Source organism: Sinohyriopsis cumingii, chromosome 5 (assembly GCF_028554795.1).
Source record: "Sinohyriopsis cumingii isolate HCF-2022 chromosome 5, ASM2855479v2, whole genome shotgun sequence".
NCBI classification, from domain to species: Eukaryota; Metazoa; Mollusca; class Bivalvia; order Unionida; family Unionidae; genus Sinohyriopsis; species Sinohyriopsis cumingii.
The window spans coordinates 51917721-51933164 of record NC_142965.1 but is presented as its reverse complement, the minus strand read 5'-3'; the positions used below and the strand labels follow the sequence as shown (position 1 = coordinate 51933164).

The window sequence follows — 15444 nt, the reverse complement described above, 5'->3', positions numbered from 1 at the left end:
GATGTATCACAATTACTACATTAGACACTGTACTGACACATATTTCTTTCTTGAACTTTGTTTTTGGAACATGTTGACTGCTCACAGAAAAGTGAAAACCCTTTTATGTTTGAACATTATACATTTAAATTTGTTTGTTAGTTTTTAAAAAGAAATTAAAAAGTATAGCTTTCATATTTCTGAATGCTAGGGTGTTTGTAAACTATGTATCCATTGGACCCCGTTGTACCACCCACACCAACAAACCTGTGACCCTAAGTTCTAGTTCCAGGCGGTAAGAATGGACCAGGCAGACATTTATCTTTTCAAAGACACCCAACTATTAAATGGTTATATGTGTATAGGAATGACACACTGACCAGGGCCTAAGAGTCTGGGAGGGTCCAGAGCCAAAATAAATTTAATGTACACATTTGCATTGTCATGCCCAGTAAATGCATATATGTTTATTGGGTGCAAGTCTCAATAATTTGAATTTTTATCCGAGCCTACGTCTATGAGGGTTAGGTGTGTACTCCAGGGCCAATGTTGTTACATGTACAAATGGGTCTTTTCAGGTCCAGTAAGTGCCCATAGGATTAAAATAAGTGGATCTCAATAGTTTCTTTCTTATTATCCAGAAGCTAAGCCTTTGGGGTGAAAATAGACCCAAGGGCAAAGATACGATACAAAAAGCATGACTTCATATTATCAAGCCCAGAAAATGTATGTATGTATGTATGTATGTATAGATGCATGCATATATATATATATATATATATATATATATATATATATATATATATATATATATATATATATATATATATATATATATATATATATATATTAAAAATAACATGGCATTTAAAGTGTTGGTATAAAGCAAATTGATATACGAATGGCGAAATAATAAGCATTTATAAACATTCTTGCAACAGTGTGTTATTGATTCTAGATCAGTCATGAATTTCCACACAGTAATCATTAGTGACGTATAAAAATAACGATCAAAAGTATTAATAATTATCTTTTTCTAAAGAATTTAATATAGTAGACAATTTTATCGCAATTCTTTCTGCTTTCTGTTTCCCCTCCCCTCTCACGCATAACGGAAACAAATACGCCTAAATCTGCAGTGAGGGAGAAATAGAATTTTGTTGGACGAAGGCCTTGAAATTGAACATACTCCAAGTAACCGTCAAGAATATAGTTCGTCGTAACAGTATGTGTGCGCTTTACTTGGGATTTATGTACATTGTATATAAAATCAATGATACACAGTTGCAAACTCTGTCGACATTAAACAGTAAACTTCTCTGTTACGTGATACACATACTGTGATGCACTTAATGTTTTGTTGTTTTTGTTTCTTAAATCTATTATGATGTTCTAAAAAGTTATTAATTAAATATGAAAAGGCCGACCCCCCCCCCCCCCCCCGGACCATCGTAGGAAGATACGGGCGAAAATCTATGCAGAGACCCAACGATGTCTCTGGACTTATGAATGATGGTAAAAGTTAAGTCAAACAAACCAAAGGATGAGAGAGAGAGAGAGTTTGTTTTAACGTCAAACCGAAACCGACGAGAGAGAGAGAGAGAGAGAGAGAGAGTTTTATGGTCGGTAGTACTGTTATTAAAGCAGAATGATGACTTAGATCAACTGTACATATATTGAAAATATTTTATTCCCAATTGTTGTTTTACCATTTCGCTTAGTTTCTATTCCACATTAACTTCCATGTGACGATATGTGAATGGCTGAGCGTTTATGTGAATGGCGTAGCTAACCATGTGCTTATAGTGCTCTACTTTCTTCATTAAAACCGTCTTTCATGTTTAAATCACATGTTTGTATTATATCGATTTAATCAATGTGAAGAAAAAAAAGAAACTCATAAAAGAAAACAATCAAATTATCAAAATGCAATGGTGATTGTGAATAGCCACAAAAGGAATAGAACAACATTTTGTAGCGGACACACTCGGAACAGTGGTGTTAGGAGTTCAATCACATGGTCAATAAATATTTATAGATCTCGTGGTATATCTTTGATACAGCGTACACACACACACACACACACACACACACACACACTGTTTGTATAGTATGTATACTGTATCAATGATATACTACAAGATGTATAAATTTTTCACTAAAAGGAAACGAGTTTCCTTTTAATGAAACATTTATCCAACGAGTGGTATATCATTGATACAGCGTACATACTATACATATATTTCATTTATATGAAATACAAATACATATATTTGCCCTTTGAATAGAGTAAATATGTATTACAGGCAGCTGTGTATTGACCGAGTGAATGATCTCTTCACATCCTCGGGTGTGTCTGCTCTTTCTCTCTCTCTCTCTGTCTCTCTCTCTGTCTCTCTCTGTCTCTCTCTCTGTGGTCGGTTTGACTTTAAGACTAAAACTCTCTCTCTCTCTCTCTCTCTCTCTCTCTCTCTCTGTCTCTCTCTCTCTGTCTCTCTCTCTCTCTCTCTCTCCTTTGGTCGGTTTGACTTGACTTTTACCATCATTCCAGATATATCGTGGGATGACACAAACGAAAATCCTCTACGCTCGTCATGTCATAGATTTTAGAATGTCGACTTGGTTTGCAACTTTGTACAATTGAGTATATAAATACTGTAGATAAATCCCAAGAAAATTCACACACACCATTACGACGAACCATATTCTTAAAGATTACTTGGTTTAAGTTCAATTTTAAGGTTTTCATCCACAACAAATTCCTTTTCTCTCTCACTCTATAATTCGATGTAGTTTCTTTCCGTTATGCATGAGAACGGAGGGAGTCAGAAAGCAGATAGGATTCCGATGAAATTGTGTACCATATTCAATTCATTTAGAAAGCAGGGATTATTAATATTTTATATCGTTATTATATATGTCACTAATGATTACTGTGTGTTATTTCATAATTGATCTAGAATCTATAGCACACAGTGGCAAGAATGTTCATATATGCGTAGTATTGCGCCATGGGAGGATCATAATTTGATATACCAATAGTACTGGTATATCAATTTGCTTTATACCAACACTTCAAATGCCATGTTATTTGTAATTTATGTGACATGTATACTATCTATTTATTTTTTTATCTGCCTCTTTATCTCTCTCTCTCTCTCTCTCTCTCTCTCTCTCTCTCTCTCTTTTGTTACGTGTTTAGGCTCTTACAAACGTTAAAGAAAAAAATGAAGACAACAAGCTTTGTAAACATTAACAAATAATTTATGTCCCTAGAAAAGCAAGGTAAAAATGAGAAGAAAAATAATTACGATTCTACGAATCTAATCACAAAAAAATCCAAAAATAATCCAAGAATTAAAAAATAGAAGTCATAGTAATAAAACGTCCTAACGAAACTGATTTCGAATACATATGAAGTCCAAGATGGAAGGTGATGACGTTTTCTGTGGTCAGCGTCGTACTGATGTGTCTTTGTTGAGTCACAGAAAATAATATTCCAGTGCTTGAATTCTGTGTAAATTTTGATAACTGTCCTTGTCCAAGATTTAATTTAGAGCACGAGTATTTCCAAGGAAAAAAATTTGCAATCCAAATAAATTAAAGTAAACAAAATAACTAGCCCAAAACTGGTCACAACAAAAGACACTTTAACTTCTCAAGTGTTAAGGCAAAAATAACTATTATTACACAAAACATCAAAATAAATCTAGCTACAACGCAAAACAGATGTCCGGATGTGCGTCGATCCTCTGGAAAAACCAGAGTTTGTAACGCTTGCTACATGTTATTTGTCATGTAGTCCAAGTATGGCAATGATTCTACTTTATGAATCTTACTCTGAAAAAGAATTTTAAAAAATTAAAAAAATGTTTACTTAAAACTATCACTGGTTCTAAATCAAGGTCAGGAACTATATCAGCATTAGATACAATGTTTCTATAAAGTTGTTTACGTCAACAACAAAAAATCAGTCAGAACTAAACTCTATTCCAGTAAATAAAGTTACATTACAATAGCAAGTAATGGAATAATTTTAAAAAAAACCCAACAAACAAACAATTAAATTCAATCATATATACATAACAGCATATATATATATATATATATATATATATATATATATATATATATATATATATATATATATATATATATATATATATATATATCTATATCTATATATCTATATATATATATATATATACACACACACATATATATATATATATATATATATATATATATATATATATATATATATATATATATATATATATATATATATATATATATGGGGTGGGGATCTCTCGAGTATCTAAGTGTGACTACATGAACGCAAATGAATAGTCGTAGGGTATGATCCAAATGTCGCATTAGAAAATTCAACGGATATTCGGTGGCACTCGGCTCCATCATACGCACTAATTCTCCGACATGTTAGCTTCATAGCTTTAGTTATTTTTATTGAATGTATAACAAATATGACAACTACAGACGATCCTAAATGAATTCGTACTGTTTGAAGTCTCTTTTATGAACAATGCATGATGTGCGATATTAGTTATACAAGCGTTCAAACTGGTAGAATGTCATAATCCAACTCATTTCTCTGAAAAGTGGGGATGGGGTGGATACAAAATGACATAAGCACATTTGGCATCTAGTTTCCGGTTGTGATATCACTATAATAAGTTAGTTCCTTATATATTCCCTTGGTCGTTTTATATTTATTACAAATTTCAGTCTATAATACGTCCAGATATACCATGACTCTCTTGAATCTATTAGGAACTTCCATGAACACAAAATATTCTATGTTCATCACAGGTTGTCTTGCATTTTCTGAAAATTAGAATAAAATGACTGGCATACTTAGTCCAAGAGACCTTTCTGAGACCGACCATATTATACCTGTTTGCTTCGTCACTCTAAGCTTGAGCGAAGAGAAAGAACTCCGTATAATTATATTTTCTGTTTAGACTTTAGTTGCAGAAACCCTTTTCAATTGCTTGAAAATCTTTAGAAAAAAATGAAACAAAATCTTTGAATGATTCTATTACGGTGCACAATGTAATGTAGTGATATTTGATTCGCTCAATAAGTGTACCTATAAAGGAAATGTTATGTAATGCAATGATATTTTGATTGGCTCAGTTAGTGTAGTGATATTTTGATTGGCTCAGTTAGTGTAGTGATATTTTGATTGGCTCAGTTAGTGTAGTGATATTTGGCTCAATTAGTGTACGTAAAAAGATAATATAAATTCAAACAAATTTTTAATCTTCAGAAGAAAGTTGTTAGTTGGGAAAATATCAGAATCTCTACTGTTGAAGTTCTTTATTTCTTGTGTCTTTTTTGTTCATTCATAATAATGCCTATTTATATTTCCAGACCAAAATTTTCTCCAGAGTGCAAAGAAAACGGACATGAATACGACGCTGTGGCATGCAACACGGACGTGAGTATAACTTCTGGATCCATATTCTGCTGTTTTTAACTGATTTATTTCATTTTATGAAATCGTTTATATTTGTATTATGTCATGTGACATAATCTGCGTTAAATACAACTTCACAGCTCGAGGCTAATACTTCAGATCACATGGTACAATTCACATATATTTCACATGTATAAATATAAAAAAAGTTATGTATGTATGTATGTATGTACGCAAGCACGCACGCATATATGTATGTATGTACGTATGTATGTATGTATGTATGTATGCATGTATGTATGTATGTGCGCGCGTGCGTGCGTGCACGTATGTATGTATGTATGTGTGTGTGTGTGTGCGTGCATGAATGCATGCAATCATGCATGCATGTATGTATGTATGTATGTATGTAGTATGTATGTATGTATCGACAGTTTTAAAATATTATTGGCTACATCGTGTTTAAGAAATGGGAGCTAACTACCTTTCTCATGGACACCGAGAAACAGCTGACACAGGCCATATTTCTTCATGCATAGATATATGTGTTGCTTAGTGGTTTATATAAAACTTGGAAAAGTTGAGGCGCTTTGGGTCTATTCCTATGGTTTGAGTTTTCGGTTTTTGTTGTTGTTGAGTTTAATTATAGTGGCGTGCGCACAATTGTGCATGTGCCACTTTTTTCTGACTGCACCGCAGCCTGCTAGTTGTTCCAGGGGAAGGGAATGGTGGCACATCCCCCAGGCTTTTATGGGTTCAAGGAACCCTGATAGTTTAGCCTCAATCTGTGGGTCCATAAAGGTCCCTTACCGATGAATGGTTGGCTGTCATTAGTGGAAAGGAGAGCTCGGGAACGGTCCTGGTTGCATCACATTTTTTTTTCGTTCTTTCTTCAAAATGTTCTAAAAGGGTGTGTGTGTGTTCTATCTGTTTATAGAGGTTGCTAGTAGAAATCATGTATGAAGCGAGTTTTTGAAGGTTATTATGGTATTACTAGTCGAGGTGTTTAGGGTGTGCTTCCTACGTTATGTTATTTAAAGTTTTTAGATATTGCCTCTTCAAGTTATTTATTTATTAATGTTTTTAGAGAGTGAATGTTGTTTATACTTTATTTAGCAAGGGTCCGGAGTCCTAGCTGATAAGTCGGTTCGTTAAGGACATCTAGGACATCCGATTTTGCGGTTTCCTTACTTTTTGATAGGTGCTTCGCAAGTGAATTATTTATTAATATTTTTATAAAATTGAATGATATGTTATGGGTTTTTATGTGTGGGGCTTCTAAATTTATTTAGCTAGTTTCTGGGTCTTTTGGTTTTGTGGGGATAGTAATTATATTTTGTTCCTAAGTCCTGCTGAGTCTATGAATTTATTTATATTTTTATATGCTGATTGTTTTCTTTTATTAGAGTCCATAAGTAACTCTGGGTATGTGTGGGGTTATCCAATCTCTTTTTGGTTTTTGATAAAAAATTTCCTAGCGGGTTGATATTTTGGGCATATATTGAATACATGGTGTAGATCTTCGGTGGTGTGGCAGTTAGAGCAGTTAATGGTTGATGGTTTGGGTCCTATAAACCTTCCAAAACTGCTTGCTAGTTTAGTTTTTCCAGTTATTATCCTGTTTATGGTTTTCTGTTCTAAATAGGTACCCTTAGGTAGCTGTATGTTCCTATCTACGGTGTTTTGGGTTTCATGGTGCTTTCTACCTTTTGTGGAGGATTTCCAAAGATCTTGCCATGTTTGGTCTATATATGTTTGTGCGAAGCTTAGTGGTTCTGTAGAGCTATAGTTAAGCTTGATAGAGTTTTGATCTCCTAGTTTGCTTTGTGCAACTTTGTCTGCTGTTTCGTTGCCAGAGATTCCAATGTGCGACGGTATCCACATGAGCTCGACTAATTGATGTGCTGTGGTGATATCGTCGATTAATTGGCATGCTCTGTCGAGGAATTGTTCCCTAGAGTGTGTATTGCAATTTTGGATCGATTTGATAACGCTTAAGGAATCGCTTATAATGACTGCTTTAGGTATTTGGTTGTCTTTGATCCATTGTAGTGATTCAAGTATAGCCCAGAATTCAGTGGTGTAAATGGAGCAATAGTCAGGTAATCTGGATCCCGTTTGTATATTGAATTCAGGTATGACTATTGCTGCTGCTGTTTTTGGTGGGTTGTTTGGGTTTGATCCATCGGTATATATTTTAACATAGTCCGGGTATTTTAGGTTGATTTCGTTTACCAGTACAGGTTTTAGTAAGTTTTCTTGTCCTTCTTTATTGCCTAATTTGGTAGCTTCAATGTTAATCCTTGGTGGTTTTTGTAACCATGGTGATTTGTTCTGGTCTGTATTGTTTGTTACCTGTTTTTTTAGTATAGATATCTTTTCTCTTAGTTTAATGATTACTTTGCCACTTGGTGTGGTGGGTATGATTTGGGGTATGAAGACAACTTTACACTTGTTTATAGCTATTTTGGTGGGATGGTTGTCTGGGTGGGTATCTAATTGAATGGAGTATCGGAGGACCAGTTCGTGCCTACGTAATTTTAAGGGTAGTTCTCCTGTTAGTGTTTGTAGTTCTTCCGATGATGTTGAGGGGAGTGTTCCTGTGCATAATATTAAAGCTTTACTTTGGATAGTGTCAAGTTTTTGTAGCACAGGTTGCTTAGCCGAGTTATATGCTTGGCAACCGTAATCCAGTTTTGATCTAATTAGGCTTTTATATATCGTGAGGAGGGTTTCCTGGTTGGATCCCCAGTCAGTCCCTGTGATGTTCCTGAGTAAATTGAGATCTTTGTTACAATTCTGGGTGATTTGTTCAATGTGCTGTTTCCATGTGAGGTGGTTGTCAAAGAACATTCCCAGGAATTTTACTACTGTTACATATTTGATTAATTGATTTTGTATATAGAAGTTTGGATAGACTAGGTTGTTATTTCGTTTGGGGATGAATATGATTGCCACAGTTTTTTCATGAGATATTTTGAAACCCCATTTGTCAGCCCATCTCCCTATGTTGTCTAGGCTCTGCTGGATTTCTTTAACTACTGTTTTATTGGCAGGATTTCCATTCCTCCATATGCCACTATCATCTGCAAATCGTGACAAGTTTATTTTTGTGGAGGCTGCATTGAGATCAAGGTCTTTTGCCATTACGTTAAACAGTAAGGGACTTATTACACTGCCTTGCGGTGTTCCATTTTCAAGTGACAATTCTTCCGAATGGGTGTTGCCTATTCTTGTGGTAATTTTCCGGCCTGTGAGGAAATCGCCAATCCAGTTGAACAAGCGTCCAGTTATTCCAAATTGGTTTAATTTGGCTATTAGTCCATTGGTCCATACTAGGTCGAACGCTTTTTCTAGGTCTAGAAAAACCGCTATGAGGTTGCGATCGGTTTTCGTATGTGCGTTAAAAGCGAGTTTGATGTCTGTTTCCAATCTAAGAAGTTGTTCAGTGGTGGACCGTTTGTTCCGAAAGCCACATTGATTTATGGAGAGTAGGTTATTGGTTTATAGGTGGTGTTTTAACCTATTTGCGATTATTGTCTCCATTATTTTGCAAATATTGTTTGTAAGGGAGATGGGTCGGTACGAATTTATGTTGTTGGGATCTTTACCTAGCCTGGGAATTGGCATTACTATGGCCTGTTTCCATTTGGTGGGTAGTTGACCTTTATCCCATATCCTATTAAAGAGTTTGGTTATGGCTATTGTTATATTGATAGGTAGTTTTTTTTTTTTTTATAGATAATGTAACCTAACTGATCCTTACCAGGGGATGTTTCGTTTTTGGATCGTAGGGCTATCTCCCATTCATGTACTGTGATGTCGCTATTTAAGTGAGATTCTTTTGTTCCTTGGTCTTGAAACATTTGAGGTTGGGTTTACTCCATTAGTTTTTTGTGTTCTTGAAAGTTTCTGGTGTGGTTATTGTTGCTACTCATGTTCGAAAAATGCTTCGCTAGGAGGTCTGCCTTATGTTTATTTGTTATAGCATTTTTAATTTTTGGGGTTGAGGTAGTTGCTTTCCCTTTTATGGCTTTTATCTTGTCCCATATTTGTTTTGAGTTTGATTTTAGACTCAGTTTAGAGCAAAAGGTTTGCCATAGATTAATTTTAGCAGTTTTTATAGTTTGTTTTAGTGCTTTTCCTTTATTTTTATATTGCTGGAAGTAGATAGAATATTTGGTGCGTTTATATTTATTTAAGTCCCATTTTTGTCTTTATGTATTATAGTGCACTGTTTAGTCCACCATGGTACAGTGTTTTTATTTTGGATATTAGTTGTCTTTGGGATGCATCGATTAGCTGCTTCTATAATTGTGTCTGTTATGTTATCATAATACATGTCAATATTTGGGCTTTCTAAGTTATCTGGATTTACTCTAGCTAGTAATAATTGGAATTGGTCCCAGTCTGCCTGTTGGTACCTTCATTTAGGTGGGGTTTCGTTTGGAATGTGTTGAGTTTTTGTTTGAATATTGATTGTGATGGGGAAATGGTCACTTCCTAACGTATCTTCTTAATTCCACCCACCAATTTGTGATTTGAGCCAATTTTGGGGTAGTGATGGTTAGGTCTATGGCTGAGAGAGTGCCATCCTCAGGGTTTAATCTAGTGTTCGACCCGTCATTTAAAATGACCAGAGTGTTCTCATTTATCCAGTTTTCAACCATTTTCCCTCTTTGATCTTTATTTTTACATCCCCATAATTCACTGTGTGTGTTGAATTAGCCACAGTTAATTAGATTGTTGTTATTAGTGATTGCCCTTAGTGAGATTAGGTTGGTAGGGCAGAAGGTACACCCTGGGTCGTTTGCATTTGTTATTTAAATGTTTGTGGTTCCTATATATATCATTACTGACATTATTTCGATGCTATTATTGGTGTTTAAGTTAGGGGGTAATTCTATTATGTCATAGTAGATTAGTGTATCTATCAAAAAAATTGCTAGTCCACCCCATTTCTTCCCCTTGGATCTGTTTTTAAGATTTCCTGGGTATAGCCTTGTAGTTTGAGCAGGTGTTTGTGTTCTTGTGTTATGAGGGTTTCCTATAGGCAGATTACGTCTGGTTTTACGGCCGTTATTATTCAGTTTGTTCTGCAGTCCTGACAGGTTTTTAAAGATTCCTCTGCAGTTCCATTGCCAGAAGGTGATTTTATTCTTTTTCGTACTATCCATTTTTGACGTTGTCTTCATCTGTTAGTCTTGTGGTCCAAACAGCTAGTATGGTGAAAATGGTTTTGAGGGTTCTCATTATGCTATTGAGATCTTGTATTAGGGTAAGTTATTTCGAGTTATCCAAGGTGATGCTATTCGATAACAAAACTAAGCAAGTCATTCATATTAAAATACATGCTTGAGTTATAGAAGCTGAACTCTCTCTCTCTCTCTCTCTCTCTCTCTCTCTCTATATATATATATATATATATATATATATAAACAAGCGATGATGCACACGAACAGAAACAATACGTTTTTTGCTACAAAATCTATCTCCAAAAATAAATAAAAATACTAATACTTCTACTATTAATAATAATATTGATGATAATAGTAATAATAATAATAATAACTACTCACTTCAGCCCTGTGAGAATGACTCAAGTGACCTGAGAAAGCCGAGAGCGGGAGAAACCTGTGAACGTCTGGTAGATAATGGACTGTTAAATTCCACTGTGTATGATGGAACCGGTGATTGGTTTCATTATAGTGGTAGGGAGGGTTGTTTCTACTACTTGTTTTACTATAGTGGTAAGGAGGGTAGTTTATAATACATGTTTTACTATAGTGGTAAGGAGGGTTGTTTCTAATATATATTTTACTATAGTGGTAAGGAGGTTTGTTTCTACTACATGCTTTAATATAGTGGTACATAAATACATGCAGAGAGAGAGAGAGAGAGAGAGAGAGAGAGAGGAAAAGTATAGCTATTATGTGCAGCATTATTAAGGTACATACAAATAAAAAACATGACTAAATAGTTGGAATTCTATTGATGTGTTTTAGAGACGTAAATGTAACGAAAAGCGATCCGATGATCGGCACCTATGGGATCAAACGAACTCTTTCTAAGTCAGATAACAAGATGATGCAACATAAACAAGAAAAAGCATACAAACGAAAGAAAGAAAAACAAACTAAGAAAGTTGTTTTCAAAAATACCTTTTCTGATGTTTATTTACTAATAATAGTGTCAAGAAATATAAACTGAAGTAAAATACAAAACGCATACAATCTTTCTTTATATTTCCTAATTTGTATATGATCAAAACGAATTAAAATGACAATTGCGCGCTCTTTCAAGTAATGCAATTTGAATTGTAAAGCGTGCCTCTTAGTTTCTGATTTTTGTGCATTTTCTTAAAATGAACAATAAAAGCCTTATTGATAAATGCTTCATGCCAAAATGGCTCTGCAGCCACATTAAATTTCATTGAATTTGTCGTTTATGATATTATTACAGTTAACTAATGTAAATATTTCATTTCCCTAAGCCCATGGGCAATGTGAGGTAGTGTGCAATGTCCGCAGTGGGTACAAGTCACCAACTAATCAGAGATATGGCCTCATGCCGGACGGGACTCCGTGCACGTCAACAGCAACACGCAACATTGCAGATACAAATGGCTATCCCCGGGTGTCCGGTGTGTATGGAGCCTGTCTACAGGGATACTGTGAAGTATGTTTAGATTGTTGTCCGGTGTGTAATGAGTCTGTGTACATGGATACTATAAATTATGTTTTGATTGTTTTCCGGTGTGTATGGTGCCTGTGTGCATGGATACTGCGAAGTATGCTTTGATTGTTGCCCTGTGTCTCTGGAGCCTGTGTACAGGCATATTGCGAAAGTATGTTTAGATTGTTGTCAATTGTGTATGGAGCCTGTGTACAGAGATACTGTGAAGTATGTTTAGATCCTTGTCCGTTCTGCATCTAGCCTGTTAAGATTGATGGCCGGTGTGCATGGGGCATATGAGCCGGAATACTGTGAAGTATACTTAGATTGTTGTCCGTTGTACACGGAGCCTGTCTGTGTATATGGTTACTGTGAAGTGTATTTACATTTTTGTAATCCGGCATTTAAGGAGCCTGTGTACAATAATAATGAGAAGTATGTTTAGATTGTTGTCTTGTGTGCATGGAGCCTGTGTACAAGGATACCGCGAAACGTGATTAGATCGTTGTCCAGTGTTCATGGAGTCTGACTATAGGGATAGTGTATTGTATGTTTAGATCGTTGTTCGGTGTGCATGGGGCCCGTATGCAGGGATACTCTCAAGTTTGCTTAGGTTGTTATCCAGTGTGAATGGAGCCTGTCTACAGGGATGAAGAGAATTATGTTTAGATTGGTGTGCGGTGTTAATGGATCCTGCACGCAGTGATACTGTGAAGTATGCTAACATTGCTGGACTAATAATTCGTACATTATTTATATTTGGACCGTTGAGGAATGGATTGTCATCTTCCGAATCCGTCATAAAGGGTACATGTATAAAGGAGTCGCTGGTCTTCAATTATGTAATCTTTCCAGATTTTGTGAATCAAATTGTTATTGAAAGAAAATTCTATTAAAAACCACCTGACTCAGTGGGCCACATTTCTCACTTCACATACGTGAGAACATAACACAGGGCTGGCTATGTTAAGTTTGTTCAAATGGCGATGTGCGTTTTCTTGCTGCTTTTAGGGTAAAAATAATTTCGTTCGCAATAATGATTGAGTTTTTATTTTCTGGAAAAATTCAAAATTCAAAACATATAATGGTTTATCCAAATCTTTAAATATTGATGTCTATAAGCGTAAGGTATCTCAAAATTATCAGCACTACTCTTCATAACGTGAGTTAAAAGAATTCTTTTCATGGAAGATGGAAAATTAAATTCTTCCAGATCTTCACATCTTCGCATCAAGTTTTAAATCGTTAGTTAGTCACAAATCTCATGTGGGATGTTTGGATGACCTTGATTATCACAGCAGTGATGTTACGGAGTCTTCTACAATTTCTTACAGGTACACCAGCTTAACGATTCGCCGTGGTAATAATACTTGTTTGGGAAATATCGATAAGGACATGATGATATACTTAAAATTATTGCATATAAATTGTAAGACACGTTGTCTGATATTACACTGATTAAGAACTCAAAATATTATGATTGGTTAACTAGTTGAAAAGAGAACTATTTTAGGTTGGTTCAATTTATCGCACTTCATAAAGGTATAGGAGTTATCAAGAGGTGATGTGTACGTAACAAAATAAACACATGGATTCATCAGCAGACACAAAAAAACTGTCCAGAAATTAATTGTGTTATGAGAGACAATTCATATTAGTCAGCTGAGATATCAGGCCACTTTCGTCAGAGTCTCACACTGGTTGATCAACCAGATGAGATTTAGCGACGTCACAGAAAGGAGAACGATTATTCCTTGCTATGAGGTTTGCTTACCCAAATTTTAAATTTGTACTTGTATGTTTTAAATTAAAACTATTATTCTTTTATCAAATGATTAGACATTATACGGTACGACAGGATATAACAACATGTTTTCCCCTTTTGTTTGTTACAGGGCTTTGGCTGTGATAATTCCAATGTAAATATGTCGATTTACGATGGATGCGGAGTGTGTGGTGGCAATAACTCCACATGTCAAGTTTATGAGGGAGTATTTACAAATCCAACCACTCAAGGTGACGACATACATACATACATACATACATACATACATACATACATACATACATTGTTATGCATATTTGATTTAATTTATATTTGATTTAATTTAATTGTTTTTAAGTCTTAATTTTTTTTATTTTTAATTTCATTACATGTCAAAACAATGTTATTTTGCTTATTAGGTATTTGCTATTTTCCAGAAACTTCTATTTGACCTGACTATTTTCATAAACATCTAATAATAGAAACACTGTTTCTATTTTTGACTTAGTTTCCGACCTTGAGTCAGAAATCACTCAGACAAGTAAACAACTTTCTATTTTTATCTTATTCATAGAGTAAAATGATTGGTTTTTGTCAAGGTCATCCTGGGAGCACGTGATGTTATATGTAAAAAGCCTTTATTTCACAATTCTGGGTTTTCCAAAATTGCGCAGTAATTAGCTATAACAGTGATGTCTAGAGAGATATTTCGGAGTTGGGCTTCAAAACACTGGGACGTAACGGTGTTCCTTTTGGTGTGACAGTTTGGAGTTATATTTTTATTCAAATTATTTGGATTCTGAAAGATTAATTCTTTTTCCTGGAAATATTTGAGTGCTCATACAGAATTCTTGGACAAAGACATTTCTTTATATTTTATTCGGAAATTCAAACACCGGAATAATGTTATTTATGGAATAACAAGGAACTGTATACGCTACAGCACCATACTGAATACAGTATACGTCATCGCCTTGTATTTTGGAGTTTTCGTTGGGACTCGAACTTGAATTCAGTAGAACCTTGTTTTATTAGGACTTCTAAAATTCAGTTCATGGATTATTCTTGGATTATTTTTTCCATTTTTCCATTGTTTTCCAGGGAAATAAATTATTTGTTAAATGTTTCAAAGCTTGTTGTTTGCACTCTTTCTTTTGTTACTGTTTATTAGAGCCTAAACACGTAACATAAGAATTGGATCCTCATCCTTGGATTTTTCAATTTTGGCTAAAATATTTCAGAAAACTTTGTTTTTTGACATTTGAATTCCCCATGTGTTTGAAATCTTTGTGAAAGCGGCAAGCTTTTTCTAAAATGTCATCAAAAGTAGAAATCTCTCTTTCAAGTCCTACCCATGACCAATTAGACCTTTTCAGAAAAGATCAATTAATTCAACTTGCCAGAAAATGATCTTTTTGAGGTATAGGCTTCCTTAACGAAGCAAGAAATAAAAAATAATGTGGTTCAGTATTTGGTAGAAAAGAATGTTTTGGATTAAAAAAAGCTTTGGTTTCGATCAATAAGTCTGTATCAGACTCTGACATAGAAATAAAGGAATTAGAATTAAAACACAAGATGGAATTGG

At 34.7% G+C, this 15444-nt stretch overlaps 1 protein-coding gene across 1 annotated transcript in view; it reads left to right on the top strand.

Annotated features, from left to right (window-relative positions):
* The window catches only part of LOC149799160 (A disintegrin and metalloproteinase with thrombospondin motifs 4-like), a 126948-nt gene that overhangs the window by 66260 nt on the left and 45244 nt on the right, over positions 1 to 15444 (top strand). The window contains exons 15-18 of the mRNA XM_089958320.1: positions 5374 to 5440; positions 11004 to 11130; positions 11913 to 12097; positions 13990 to 14110. Of these exons, the coding sequence (XP_089814446.1) occupies positions 5374 to 5440; positions 11004 to 11130; positions 11913 to 12097; positions 13990 to 14110 (500 nt within the window). The remainder of the gene's footprint in view (positions 1 to 5373; positions 5441 to 11003; positions 11131 to 11912; positions 12098 to 13989; positions 14111 to 15444) is intronic.